A 14,989-nucleotide genomic window follows, 5' to 3' on the forward strand; every position below is an offset into this window, starting at 1 on the left:
GATCCTGGGCGCTGACCTAGCACTGCTCATCAAGCCATGCTGAAGCGGTGTCCCACATGCCACAACTAGAAGGACCCACAACTAAAAATATATACACAACTATGTACTGGGTGGCTTTGGGGAGAAGAAGGAAAAATAAATCTTTAAAAAAAAAAGAAAGAAAGAATTCAAAATGATGAAATAGAAACATGCCAGAAATAATGTAAGAAGTATGAAAGTAATGTACTAATATATATAATAAGAAAAACAGTCTCTAGCAGTTCTCATTGAGGATACTCTACCTATCCTTGAAAAAGATAAAGTGAATATAGTATAACAATGTTACTTAGCCTGGTTTATTTAAACATAAGGCATTAAATAGAATATTTAAACTAAATATAACTAAGGAATAACTGGTCATTACATTTTATCCCTAACTCTTTGGCTTTTAATAAAAGGTTATAGCCTTGGTTATTTAAAGCTGTACTCAAACAACATATATCTGTATCCTAGAGGAATATGGATATTTATTCTGTTTGTTTAGTTTATTATAAGAAAGATTGACAGGTAAATATTGAAGAATGGAAGGTAATTCACTCTGTATTTTAATGATTGGTACTTTATCCTAACTTAGAGTCCCTCCCTTTAGGGACATGAATTTGAACAGATTTTAGGGCAAAAATTACAACAATTAAAGAAAGAAAAAACCTAAGAGAAAAGTAAAATAGTAAGGATTGCCAATGAATTCTTTTTGTAATACAGTTCGTAACTGTATGTTAAACTACTAATAACAACAACAGCAACAAGAAGTTAATTTATTGAATTTAGCCACTTTTCATGTTAATTTTCCCCCAAATCTGCCTTTTTCAGCAAAACCCTAATGTAAACAGTTTTCTAATCTGTTAATATTTACCACACTGGATTAGTGTAAGAAGTCAATAGGACAATGTATCTTTTATACAGAAGAAGTGGTACGTGTCTGAGTATAAATAATAGTTTTACTTTTGTAACTGTGTTAATGTTTATAAATTCCCAAAAAATCAACTTTGATGGAAAAAAAGAACACTACAATTGAATATAAATAGAAACAAATAAACCTCACTGTATTTCAATTTATTAACATAAACCTATTAAAAGAAAAAGAAACAATCCAAAAAACTCTTAAACACAGTACTTTCTGTGACCTTCAGTCTAGAGACAAATAGACTTCAGACACATCTTCACTTCTACTTAGGACGTGTTTTTTATAATGTTATGGATAAGCAACTCTAAAAGTATATGGAGTATATTGTAGGATTGAACAAATGAGTAAATAAGTCTATTGATGATGGTGTGACCCAGGGTTCTCACTGTGAGAAGACAGAAATGTGGAATGGCATAAGACAAGGAAGAATGCCGTGGAATTGGATTGGACTTAGAGGAGCAGTGTGAACTCATGCTTTTTCAATTACATATGTGTTAGATTGAATTATATAAAATTGCCATTTTCCCCACAGCTCTATCTACTCAAAAGGCTTAGAAGCAATGAATCTTCAGTAGCAGTGAGCACATCAAGTGTCCGGATCCATCTGTTAAATATTTTTGTCCCCTCAAAAAAACTAGGGCTTCTTGAGGAAATAGCTGATTTGAGTGTTGGGGCATGGAAAGTATAAGGGGAGCCTGTGAAGTCATAGTGTCGCAGAGTGATTAAGTGCTCAAAATGATAGGGACATGTCAGAAGGACACAGGAGGCAGTTTGGAGGGGCTCCCACTGGCCAAATCCAGGGCAATTTGACCCTCAAAATGAATAATGGCAGCTAATTGGATAAAAAAAGAATCCATATGTCCATAATGATTATAAAGTTTTAAAATTCAGAAGGGAATGTTCTTTCTTATAGTATAATGACAACTCAAAAATGTAGAGGGAATTATAATTATAGTCATCGTTTTGCAACCATTAGAGTGACTGATTCAGGCAAGACTCTCAGACTTTTGCCTCTAATACTGAATTTTTAAATAGTTTGCATTTTCTCACCTAATATACATCTTAGTACTATTTCTTTTTAACGACCATTTAGTTTGTTTTGTATGACTTCCAACTCTTTTAGATAATCTGTTCATATGAGTGTAATTTTGTATTTTTATTTATGGTAGTCTTTTAAAATTTGTTTTCAATATTTATCTAGATATTTTTCTTAGAAGTTGCCATTCTGGATGCTGTTGTAGCAGAAGCATGACTTATTTTTCACAATATTTTTATCTAGTTTTATGTACTGGAACAGGTTTCTCCATGCATTCTACTCCTTTTCTCTCTCCCCCTCTTTAGGACATTAGGACATGATATTAGGACCCTGACAAATTAAGTTGGGATGTGGGGACACAAGACCCTTCCTTTAAAAAAAAAAAGAAAAAGAAAGCAAAGAACCCTTTCCTGAGGCCCCAGAACAACAGATTGGTGATGCCCAAGGGCTCTGCAGAGATCACCTGAGTCCTATCCCACTCAAACTGCTAAAGTTTGTCCTGCCAACACTCAACCAGTCCCTGCAGTGATTACTGATCACTGGCTCTGGTCTGTGAGTTTCAGTCCTTGGCAAATTTAGTCGGTGGGCCATTTTGACACTCAATCTTATAAAACTATTGTCAGATCAAAAGCAGTAAAAAAAGCATTACAATTTTGAAAGGAAGAAACTAATTTTATATTGTGACCCAGTACACATGTACGTGTGTGTTGAAATTATATATTTACAAAACAATACTTATCCTTACAATGTGTGTTGCATGCTGGTATTTTCTGATCTGTTTTCTTTAACCTTTAAAAAAATTTTTATGCTAGTTGTGACCAACCACATTAATCTAATAACCTACTGTAGTTTAATAAATACTGAACTGCAGTGTGAAGAAAGCACAGTGCAATTTTCCTGCAGGAGCACTTTTTCAATTTGTAAGTCACATTGCTCTTTCGATTTGAATTCAAGACCCTGTTGTCGTTTCAAAACTGAAGTAGATTTACCATGAAGCCAGTGAAGCTTAAGCTTCAGGGTACCTCATTTGCAAGGGGCCCTGCGGAGATCCTGTACCTAATTTTGTATTCTTTCTCTAAAAAATGTTCCCTAAATTGTATAAGGCCACACAGAACTTCTAAACCCTGTTTTTTCTCAAAATATAAACTGGCATATTTTAAAATAACATGGCTCTGAATTAGATTTGGGGTTTTTTTCTAATTAAAGAAATTATAATAATTAGGCTCTTTTCGTGGCAAGGAATATTGAGCCAGCAAAGAATTGCAAGGAAAGTGGTGTTTACTTTAAGGCTATTTCCAGAACCATCCAGGATTTGGGACAGCTATTCTTTCCATCTTTCTGGAGGATTTGTGCTCTCTCACTCAAGGTCTGTTTCTTGTGCGTCTCTTCTGTTTACTCTCTTTACACCTAGGCTTCTTGATAAGCTCATCTTGTATATGGTTCTCAAAGATTCAGTTCATAGTTAATTAAACCAGTTTTTCCCTGTTCATCAATTGCCCCTTTCTGAATGAGGAATATAATTGGCTCAGCTCATATATTCAAGTCAGGCCGTGTCAATCATAGATTGTGGGCTAGCCTGAAATTCATCATTCTTCAGCCAGATGCCTGTCCTCAGTCCTATAAACCTGCAGGAAGGAAGCAGAAAACAGTCATCTGATAAAAACTGTGGCTAGTGAGATGGCAGAATCTGTGAAGAGGGCAAATCTCTTAAATGGGGCTGATCAGCAAGCAAGGCTAGTTATTCCGTTCATTTAAACATATTGGAGGGTTGCTGCTATTTTGCTTTTTTGCTTTTGTTTTTGGAAGAATACAGGAAAGAGAAACTAGATCTAAGACTGAAGTTAGGGCAGGCTCCTAAGGATGAGTCTGGGAGAAGGCAGGATTCATTCCTCCGTCCTTCCATTAGTTCTTCCTGCCTTTTGTCCTTGGTTGCCTCCTGCTTGCCTGCCTTAGTTCTGGGCTGGTTTTTCTTCAGCTGGGTAATTGTGCCCTTTCGATACGTAGTTTAAAAAACAAAAAACCAAAACTTTGTTTATCCTTTGTGTTTACACTTTCTTGTGTTCCATTTAGTTCAATTTAGTCTTTTTTGAAATATTCTTTGATTTCTAATACTTCCCTGAGTTTTGTCATCTTATTTCCAGTTTTACTAATTCTGGATTATGATGTTCTTTCATATCTTTTTCTTTCATTTATTTTAGGTTATAGTTTCTTTCTGATATGCCTTTGGAATATTAGGATATAGCTTTCTTTCTGGCGTGCTTTTATTATCTACAAGATGTTATGAGTCCATATGTCTTTTAGTTCATATGATAGCTTTGTATGGAATTTGACTGCAGTTCTATTTTTTTTTCTCTATTTTTTAATGAAATGAGTTGGCCTGAACTTTTGGAAGGGATAGGTGGATCAGGATATCTTTTCTCACTTAAAGGCTCTAGAATTGCCTCTTTTAGGGAAGTGTGCAAAAATATGGCCTTGCACTTTATTAAATCTGCTGGCTTTGTTGTCCCATACCCACCCACCAACCCCACCTCTGCCCTACTCTTGACTAGATCTTCTCTTTGCTTTGCTTCTCTTGTCTCTTTCCTGCTCAGTTTGGAATCCTCGAAGTTTCTTGTCAGTGAGGAATTTTATCCTGGAAGGAGGCCTCAGCAGGTACTTTTGAGAGTTCTTAGGGCCCATATTGCTCCAGCTCCTTCAGATCTTATTGTGAATCCTTTGCAATCACCGATGCATTGGCGGAACTCTCCCAGTTTCACCTGCTGTTCTCAGATTGGCCTGCCTTGCTTTCTTTTGAGTACTTTTGACTGTTTCGTGTTTCCCCTCTTTTCCTTTTCTTAAGTCTGAAGAATTGCTTCCTTCCACGTATGCTGATAGCACATGAGTCTTATAGCTATCGACGATTTGTCCCTATTCACTTGTATCTTTGGATTCATCGATACCTTTTTCTTAGTTTGGTTATAAATGTTATCTATGGGTTTTTGGCTTTGCTAATTTAGTGGCTTTGTTTTTATGGGAGGATTTGGGAAGAGTCAAAACCTGTGCTACTGCCTCCTCCATCTTCCTAGAATTCCCTCTTATACCCGTATAATTTTAAGGTGAATTTAAAAATATTCATAATTGCTTTAAAGACACGTATGTGGCTTTTCCATTGTCTTATGATTTGTTAACAGTAAATGCTGTCAAATAATGCTGATGGATCCATGATCACAGGAGATACATTTTAACTTTTCATTAAGGGTAATAGTTTGCTTGGTTTACTTTTACAGATAACAAGTCCATATGTTTCATGTTTTTCTTCCCCAGTAATATCAATATCCATATAATAAATTAAAATTTATAAAGTACTTTCACATTCATTCTTTTTCGTTAATAGTCACTACAGCTCATTGAGAAGTGGTACTATCAATTTAACCAAAATAGACCTCTGCGAGCACTAGTAAGATGGAATTGATCTCCACGGTACTTTCCAATTCTATATGATTCTAAAATATATATGAGAAGTGTTTTTTAAACATATTCAGGCTAAGAGTACTACTGAATTTTTATTTGTCTTCCAAATTCCCTGAAAAGTATCTTGAGAAGTAGAATCTTTATGCTTTCATGTGTGTGTGTGTGCACACGTGCAGATTGATTGATTGATTGATTTTTGTAAGTTTATTAGCTACCTGAATCCCTTGGATGGTTACAGACACACACACTCAGAAAACTTAAAGGTAAAGATGGTTGAATGGAAAAGTATAATTAAATGACTATCTCTAGGACATACAGTCAGGCAGTTATGAGTAAATTGTAGGTATTCAGGTAACTGTTTTAACTTTTAAGCTGGAACTCCTCCACCATTTATATTCTATTTATATTTAAATGTACTTAATATTTAATCTATTCACAAGAAATACAATTTTGGTTATTTTTATGTTTTCTATGTAGTGTGTGAAGACATTGAGTCACTAATGAATACTGTCATGTTGACTATATTAAGAACTCAGCTTGTTTTGATAAGTAAAGTTTAAACTGTCATTTCCAAAAGTATGTTCTGTGGAATACCCACAAGATACAATAAAACAAAGTTGGGCAATGAGGCATAGCCTTCTGTTGGTATTTTATCAGCATATTAAGGCTCTGTGAAGTCCTAATTTGAAGAAACTTATTTTTTGCTTAAGCTACATTTTCCAAATTCATTAGATACCTGAATTCCTTTGTTTTTTCATTATAACATACGAAGGGACAAGTGTTCCCAAGGAATACAGTTTGGGAATTGCCAATACAGGCATGATTTTCCCCACCTCCATTTTGTTGTTGTTAATGTTTGTTTTTTTTTATTTACACATTGTCTTCTCATTGCTCTGATGTTATATTTTACTCAGTATCAAGGCTTAATTCATTTAAATATTAGTTTTATGGTTTATTACATATGTAGTTGCAGCATTCCCATCTTCACATTCTACTATCATGTACCTAAATGGAAAAATTGTGAGCCAAATTAAAAAATGACTGTGAAGTCATGGAACTTGAACCAAATTTTAGTATGCATAACTTATTATTTAAGCATTATTCTTATATTTCATTTTCCTTAGAGAATGCATATTTAAGGTGTCTTCTGAATTTAAGATTTGATTTTACGAAATTACATGCTCTATAGATGACATGTATACCATTTCAAAATATCTTTTCTCTAGATTCTCCTGCACAGTCAGTATCCTCTGGAGTTCGTGCACCTTCTCCTGCCCCATCATCAGTACCTTTAGGGTCAGAAAAGCCCAGCAACGTCTCTCAGGACAGAAAAGTTCCAGTCCCTATTGGGACTGAACGCTCTGCACGTATCAGGCAAACTGGAACTTCAGCTCCATCTGTTATTGGGAGTAATTTGTCCACTTCGGTAGGGCATAGTGGCATCTGGTCCTTTGAAGGGATTGGTGGCAATCAAGGTATGATGTGCTGTCCTGCTTATGGAAGTTAAGTTTATGCCTTTAACTAAAATATTGTAAGCAGTATTTAACTTTCATAGTCATTCTTAAAAGATCTGTACTCATATCTCTTTATTTTGACTAATCACTTTTATTTAAGAGTTCAGAACATTTTTTGCTCCCATGTGATCTTCCATTGAGTTTATCATTGTTTTCTGAAAATAGTCTGATGCAAGCATATTCTTTTCTTCATTTCATCATATTAAGGAGATATTAATATTTCCTTTGAGGCTCTTTAACTTTTATCTTCTCTTAGTTTTTATTCTTTTGTTTTGTAACACAAGTGTTCAGGTTATTTTATTAGGCCACTAACACTACCTACAAACATGTAAATGCTGCAGTAAATATATAAAAGTAGGTCATAATTTTGAAGAAATTCACAGTTCAATGTGGAAAATATTAGATATATATAAAATATTTTGCTGTCTTCTGATTTTAAATAACTGTTTTTTTCTGCCTCTGTTTTCCCTCAGACAAAGTAGACTGGTGTAACCCTGGGATGGGAAATCCTATGATTCATAGGCCAATGTCTGATCCAGGAGTGTTTTCACAGCATCAAGCAATGGAGAGAGAGAGTACAGGAATTGTAACTCCTTCTGGTACATTCCATCAGCATGTTCCTGCAGGATACATGGACTTTCCTAAAGTTGGGGTAATGGTGATTTAAATAAGCATTTTCATTATTTCTAATGGTTTTCTTATTATTAGCTTTATTTCACTTCCAAGTGGCTAAGCATTTGTGAAATGATGCTGGGGATTTGGCTGTAATTATGGGTCAAAATATGGCTAAAATATAAATATTTATGTCTAGATTGTGTCCCAGTTGTTTAGAGAAATGTTTTTTGACAAAATATTTTGGATATAGTAGGTTTGTGTATAATCTAATACTAGAAGAAGTCATGTAATGGAAAATAATTTTTAGATTACCTAGATAACTTACATGTTTCCAATGACCTGTAAGTTTCAAATATCAATTTTTAAGGCTATTGATTATATTGGGAAAAGTAAGCAGTGACTTGAATGTGCATGATCTTTGTTTTCTCCTTGTTTAAGGGTATGCCTTTTTCTGTGTATGGGAATGCAATGATTCCTCCAGTAGCACCTATTCCTGATGGTGCTGGAGGACCCATATTTAATGGCCCTCATGCTGCGGACCCCTCTTGGAACTCCCTGATAAAGATGGTTTCAAGCTCCACAGAAAATAATGGCCCTCAAACGGTAAGGCTGACCATTCAGGGAACATTTATTTAGTGTTAAGAGATGCCAAGATAAATAGGATACAGGTAAATTATGATAGAGTATGGTGATTATGGGCAGTTGAAGAAATTGAGGGAAATTAAATATAGCTGGAATATAGCAGAGAGATTTAGAAAAAGATTTGGTGATGTGGTACCAAAGGTCATGGTTTGTGGCTAAAATTATGAAAGGCATAATATATTCCATGGCGTAGCAGATGGTAAGTAAAAGATTTTAAGTTGCAAAATTGTTGTAGTGTAATTTTATACATCAAAATTTACTAGTGGTGTGAAAAGGGCCATGTAGAGGTTATTTATTAAAAGTATGAGAAATGTCAAAACAAATGTATAATTATAACTGAAAATTCACAGAAATTGTTGTATATTTTAGCTTGTTTTGTTGTATGTTTGATGTCTTGGACTCATTTTTATTCCACAATCATCAATCTGTATGTGCTCGGGTAACGGTTTAAAAAAGATGTTGATAAGTCAGATCCTGTTTGAGGGATAAAAGGCGAGGCAGGAAAATGACAGATAAAAAAGTGGTTTATCAATCATTGCTTTTCTTCATTGTTTCTGAGTATGTTATACGTTGAATGAGATTTAGCTATTTTAGTCCATAGATATTAAGAGCACTTAGTTTTTAAGAATTTCGTTTTAATCAAATCTGTGTTAAAGACATAATTAATAAAATATGTGCTTTATATTCACAGGTGTGGACTGGACCTTGGGCACCTCACATGAACAGTGTGCATATGAACCAGCTTGGCTGATGAGGATCAGCTTGTTAGCCTGCAGATTCCTTTTTATTCAGAGGAAATCACAAGTGGCCGAAAAAAAATTTATGCTCCCAAATCATTCTACTGATGTGCTTGACTGAAGTGTGTAGGCTTTTTGCAGAAGAACTTACTAACTGACCTATTTTCTGTGAACATTTGTGACTGCCCATTCCCCATCATCATCCGTTTTACCTTAGTTAGCATTTTTCTTATCATTTTTCTTTTTTTCTTTCCCTCTTCCCCTTTGGACATAACTTTCTGTTGAAGCTGTTCTTTGGCTGGTTGGTTTTAGTACTGTAAACTGCTTCTGAGCAAACACGGAAATTTAGCAAAATTATGTAAACTTGATCCTGAAGTTTTAGAATGGCAAATAAATGTACAATTGTTTACATAACAGAAAAGGCTAAGCAGAAAGTAAATTTCAATATGTCAGTATAGAGGCTCTACTTTATGTAGACTTAAATTAATGTGAGATATGTACCTTCATATTCAGAAATCTGGATGTTTCCTTCATACATTAAACTATTAATAAGCATAACTTTTCTGCTTGTGTAATTTAAGTATAAAGCAAAACAATGGGCATTATCCGTGAATTTTTCCCGACGTTGGCTTTTAAAATACCCATCTTGCTCACTTTTGAGTTTGTTTGCAGCAAGGCACATATAGAAGAAGAAATTTATCACTTTTCCATGTCTTTGTATTACCTTTTCACACTTTTAAAACTAATACACACTTCTCTCTTCACTCTGTTCTCCTCACCTTTACCACTAATACCAGTAAAATTCTCTTGCTGATCGTGAAATAATTTTGTAAAGATTTTTACTGTAATGGCTGCTACAGACAGATGGAACACCTTCATCATCACCTGTGATTTCTTCTAACCATAAAGTGTTTAGTCTTTCTGAGAACTTAAAAAGCCACCACTGGTTGCCAGTCGGCATATACAAGCTCTTAATATACTGTTTATTATTAAACAATTCAGTGTACTATTTTATATTGGATAATATTGATTCTTAACATTGGCTTTCTAGTCATCAAGAGTCAACATAAAAATTCCAATTTTCAGTAATTTAGTGGAAAGTATCTTTTTATTTTTCAAATTTTAAAGGCTTCTTGTTCTCTACACTTGTATATTATCAGTGAAAAGGATCAACAGCTAACTTGGGGCAAGTAATAAAAGAAATTTTGCATTTGTCGTTAAGACAATTTATGGTAAATATGAATACACAGATTATAAGATAAAGTCTCCATTTAACTTGTTTATATAAGATCAGGGCCACACTAAACTACTCAGTGGAATTTATCTATTTCATTCACTTGAAATAATAAACAGTAACATATCCAAGAAAAATATGTGTCCTACCCTCTCTCATATTGAAAAATAAATTCTATGGTCGAAATGTAAAAGAAAGTAAGCATAAAAGTGAAGTAATGTATGTATCAATCTGTCTTTTTTTTTTAATTAGACATAAATTCCACAGTGGTGAAACATAAACATCAACTAAAATTCAGATAAATCACCCAGAATTGATATTATTAGTATGGTTTCTTGGCTATTCAAGTAAATGAAATGATTTCTTTAGTAGCCTGAGTAAAGAGTAAAAGAAGATTGCTCAAACAGATCCAGAAGTGTGTAAAAAACACAACTATATCTTTAGGAGGTGGTCTTAAAATATATAAATTTGTTTTTCTACCTGTCTCTGATTGATATGACCAAATTTGAAGGAAAAGCTAAATGATATCCTACAAATTAATCTAACTTTGAAATAAAATAAAATTATAGCACTTTACTATGAAAGGTGTGTAATGATATTTAACAGAGTATTTTATATGACTTTTGCCACTATCCTATAATTTTTTTTCCTGTGTTAACTAGGGTTATTTTCTAATTAAAATAATCCTGCTAGATAACAGATACTACCCAATATTTATTACAACACGTTGAGTTATGTGGATTCACAAAACTGAATTTCTTAAGATGGCATGTCTTACTAAAAAGGAGAGGAAAAAAACCCCTATATTTTCTTGACTTTCAAACTGTGGGACAGGGGGGATATAGATTGGAATGCTCCATATTTAGTTTTGGGGATCAGGCTTGTTAAGTACAATACCATGGTTTTAGAGGTCTGTACTAGGAACATTTTTCAAATACATTTTTTATATTTCAGATGTAATGCAGTGCATTTTTATTTGAACAATAAAAAAAGAACATAATCTTTTGAGACCATGCAGGTCTTTTTCTTTCCCCCTTTTTGAAAGTATGTGGTGTGAGTAATTGCAGACTACATAAGGTATTTCTTTTCCCTTATTTTAAGAAGTAACTTAACTCTTGGAAATAACACTTGAGTTAGTTCACGCCTTAAATCCCCAAATAGTTAATATTCCATTTATTGTGTAATCTGTTTATACCAACCATTCTGTTTTAGAAACGATTTTGTTGCGTGCCAACAGAATCCCCATTTCATGCCTTTTCAACATATGTTTCATCATATATCAACATATTCACAAAAACTCATTTTAGTATTCATGTGAAAGATATTTTTCCCTTCTGTTTCCTGTTACTGTAAAGTTAAATCATTTTATTTTGCTAGTAATTGAAAATAATTTTTTGATAAATTATTAAACTTATAGTCACTTTTCTTTCAGGAAAGGAAAAGTGGAGGGACGGTAAGTACTAACTGATCCTGTCTTCTTCATGAAAGTATTCCATCTTTCTTTTGACTCAAATGACTTAAATACACATTTCATAAAAATTATTTTGCACACTATATTATCCACTTTACTTTTAAAACAATACAACATATTAGACTAAACAAGGAAATTGAAGATCACAGAATCTTTTCAGACTTTCTGATTTATTCAATCTATTTGTACTTCAGTGTTTTTCAGAAACACACTCATTCCCACAGATCTGGCATTACAGAACAGAACATTTAAAGCATGCCGAAAGTTTCTTTTAAATGACAAGTTTTAAATCAGATTATTTCAGTGATTAAAATTTCAAAGGAAAACCAATTCACTGTTTTTAATCACTATAATATAGAGATTCAGTATTCCATCTACTCAGTGTATTTTTACTTTAGATAAGCAAATCTCTCCAGATGTCTTTTCTTTTCGTTCTTTCTGTTTTTCTTTTTTTTTTGAGGAAGGTTAGCCCTGAGCTAACTACTGCCAATCCTTCTCTTTTTACTGAGGAAGAGTGGCCCTGAGCTAACATCCATGCCCATCTTCCTCTACTTTATATGTGGGACGCCTACCACAGCAGGCTTTTGCCAAGCGGTGCCGTGTCCGCACCCGGGATCCAAACTGGTGAACCCTGGGCTGCCGAGAAGTGGAACGTGCGCACCTAACCACTGCGCAACCAGGCCGGCTCCTCCAGATGTCTTTTAATATTAATGTTTAATATACTTATGTTATACTTTGTAAATTCTGGATGCTCCTGAATCTCTTTAGAAATATACATCCCATTGATAAATGCTTGCTTAAATAAGTCACAACATTGAATTAATGGCTGTTATTGTGAATTAACTGGTGTTATTAATTGCAAATTAACTGGTGTTAATTCCAGGTGACTAGAATTCAGGGTAAGAGCATTACTAGTGCTTTTAATACAACCCACTGTGTTACATACCTTGATTGCAAAAATACTATCACTTGTATTTTAGGTAAGTGAATATAGAGAAAAATGTGCCACTGAGGCTTTAACCTAAATAAGAATCCCTTTATAATGTGATAGCTGGAATACAGAACTAATAGGTGTGTTGTAAGTTTCATATTAGACTTCTTCCTTTAAATGAATTCACACTTTTGAAAAGTAAAAGCCAATTTTGCATGCTCAATACTTAAGAACCAGTTATAAGAAAGATGATATGAGGAGGTTTTTCAGCAGGAAAAAAAAATAATTCTGTATTGAGTAGCTTTGGTTTTGAAAAGTAATGCCTTAAGAAAGAAAGAAAGAAGTTAAACCTAAATCTGATTCCACAGAATAACAATTGCTTGTGAAAATCATTTATCTTTTGAAGGTTCTTTTGCCATACATTTCAGAAGGCATATTTGAGAATGAGTAATTTAAATGACTGTACAGTTTATATGTATAATAGCCTATATTCAAATTTTGAGCTGCATTCCTGTGTTTAGCACTGTGATAAGAATTTCAAATACTGCAGAAAGAAAATGAAATATATAGTCTCTGTTTTTAAGGAGCTTAAATAAAGTTAAAAAAATTAGTTGTGTGACACAACAGTAATATAAAGGTTGAACTTTTAAAAAGTGTTTTAGGGGCCGGCTCAGTGGCGTAATGGTTAAGTTCGCACACACTGCTTTGGTGGCCCAGGGTTTGTGGGTTCGGATCTCTGGCACAGACCTACACACTGCTCATCAAGCCACGCTGTGGCCATGTCCCACATACAAAATAGTGGGAGATTGGCACAGATGTCAGCTCAGGGCCAATCCTCACCAAAAAAAAAAAAAAAAGTATTTTAATGTGTTGCACAAGTTCATTAGTGAAGTGTTAGAGTTGACGTGATTTCGGTTGGTTTGCTCAATATTTGTATAGTCATTTTATATTGTATTCTGCAACTCAGAAGACAGAAGGTATCATAATGTTGGATGACGATTAACATACACATTAGTGCTAACACTTTCCTTTTGCTTTTGGCTTTATAATTGACAAATACTTCCCCTAATATTCTCCACCAAGTAGATAGCAAGTTTTAATCATCCCCATTATATGAATTTAAAAATTCATGTTTACATATATGAAATTAGCAGAACTTAAAACATTCATAAATTTTATTTAGATTACAATTCTCAAACTTAAAGCCTGGAACCCTTTAAAATGAGAATATGTGACCCCAATGTGTAGCAGAAAAGATAGACCAACACTGCTTGAAGAGGTCCCAGGCCTGACCCCTGATACAGCTCCACGGGAGAAAGTCTTAGAGATCTGAGGAGTAGCTTGAAAACACTTGATTTACTTTATATGAGCAGTGAATGCATAAATACGGATTTTTTTAATCAACTTCCTTTTTCCTGGATATTAAAAAGTCAGAGTCCCTAGGCTTCAGTGCCACTGGAAGGGCTAACTGCCAATGTTACCAGCTCTCTGGAGGGAGAGGGGGGGTGGCAGCATAGAAGTTGCCTCTGTACTCCCACAATCTTTAGGCAAAATATTTCCATTTAAAATTAGTTCCCGCTTTAAATCAGTAGTCAGCAAATGGTTGCTGCTTTTTTAATTTAAATAGGGAGATACATTGGTAGGCTTTTTCTTTTAAAAAGGAAAGTCTCTATAGAGCATATATTGGGATGTGTATATTTGAACATATTTAAATATCCACCTATAGACATCAATTTGGGTGGGTGCACAATGAAGCACTAACAGTAGCCGCACTTGACATTATCCCAACTTGTCGGAGGCTTCGTTTTAATCAGCATTTTATTCCACTCAACACAATTTGGCCTCTAGGTCTAAGGGTGACCCTTCTATGAGAAACTTTATGTCATTCGTTTGCTTGCTGTTGCCAGGAACACAAAACTAAGAACTAGTCCGTGTAGACTTTGCGTATTCTTTTTAACCAGAAGACACCTAATGTTGCTGTTCAGGCTCCTGAAAGTCTATGGGGTACATGTGAGCAGTAGTAAAGTATTCACCACCCTGCTAGTGATTATTCCCCTTAAGTCAGAATATAGTACTTTACCATTCATATGCTATTTCTAATGAAAGAGAAAATATTGAAGGAAACTCAGTTTACACGTGGGCTTGAAGATGCTAACTGGAACAGATGAGCCGGTTAAATCTTTATACCACAGACTGAATTATGCCTGCTGCTTGAAGGTAGTTAATTAAAACTCGGGTTGGCCACAAACACATGCCTCTCTACAAACTGGCATTTCAGCAACCTATTTGACTCTTTGGCAGTATAATCTCAATCTCTAACGGAAGCAGAGTGCACGTAACGAGGTGGGGAACTACCTCCAGTCACAAAAACTACCCACCAAGCTTAACCTACTACAAGTGACGCCAGGAGGTTAAG

The 14,989-nt window shown here is 34.4% G+C and overlaps 1 protein-coding gene across 9 annotated transcripts in view; it reads left to right on the forward strand.

The window, feature by feature from the left end:
• Positions 1-10,755, forward strand: part of ANKRD17 (ankyrin repeat domain 17) — a 163,186-nt gene extending 152,431 nt beyond the window's left edge. For all 9 annotated transcript variants that reach the window (XM_014847236.3, XM_014847237.3, XM_014847239.3 and 6 more), the window contains 4 exons: positions 6,656-6,904; positions 7,417-7,595; positions 7,997-8,161; positions 8,892-10,755. In XM_014847236.3, coding sequence (XP_014702722.2) covers positions 6,656-6,904; positions 7,417-7,595; positions 7,997-8,161; positions 8,892-8,951 — 653 coding nt within the window. In that variant the 3' untranslated portion in view covers positions 8,952-10,755. The remainder of the gene's footprint in view (positions 1-6,655; positions 6,905-7,416; positions 7,596-7,996; positions 8,162-8,891) is intronic.
• Positions 10,756-14,989: the final 4,234 nt, after the last annotated feature.

This window comes from Equus asinus, chromosome 3 (assembly GCF_041296235.1).
Source record: "Equus asinus isolate D_3611 breed Donkey chromosome 3, EquAss-T2T_v2, whole genome shotgun sequence".
Taxonomy (NCBI): Eukaryota; Metazoa; Chordata; class Mammalia; order Perissodactyla; family Equidae; genus Equus; species Equus asinus.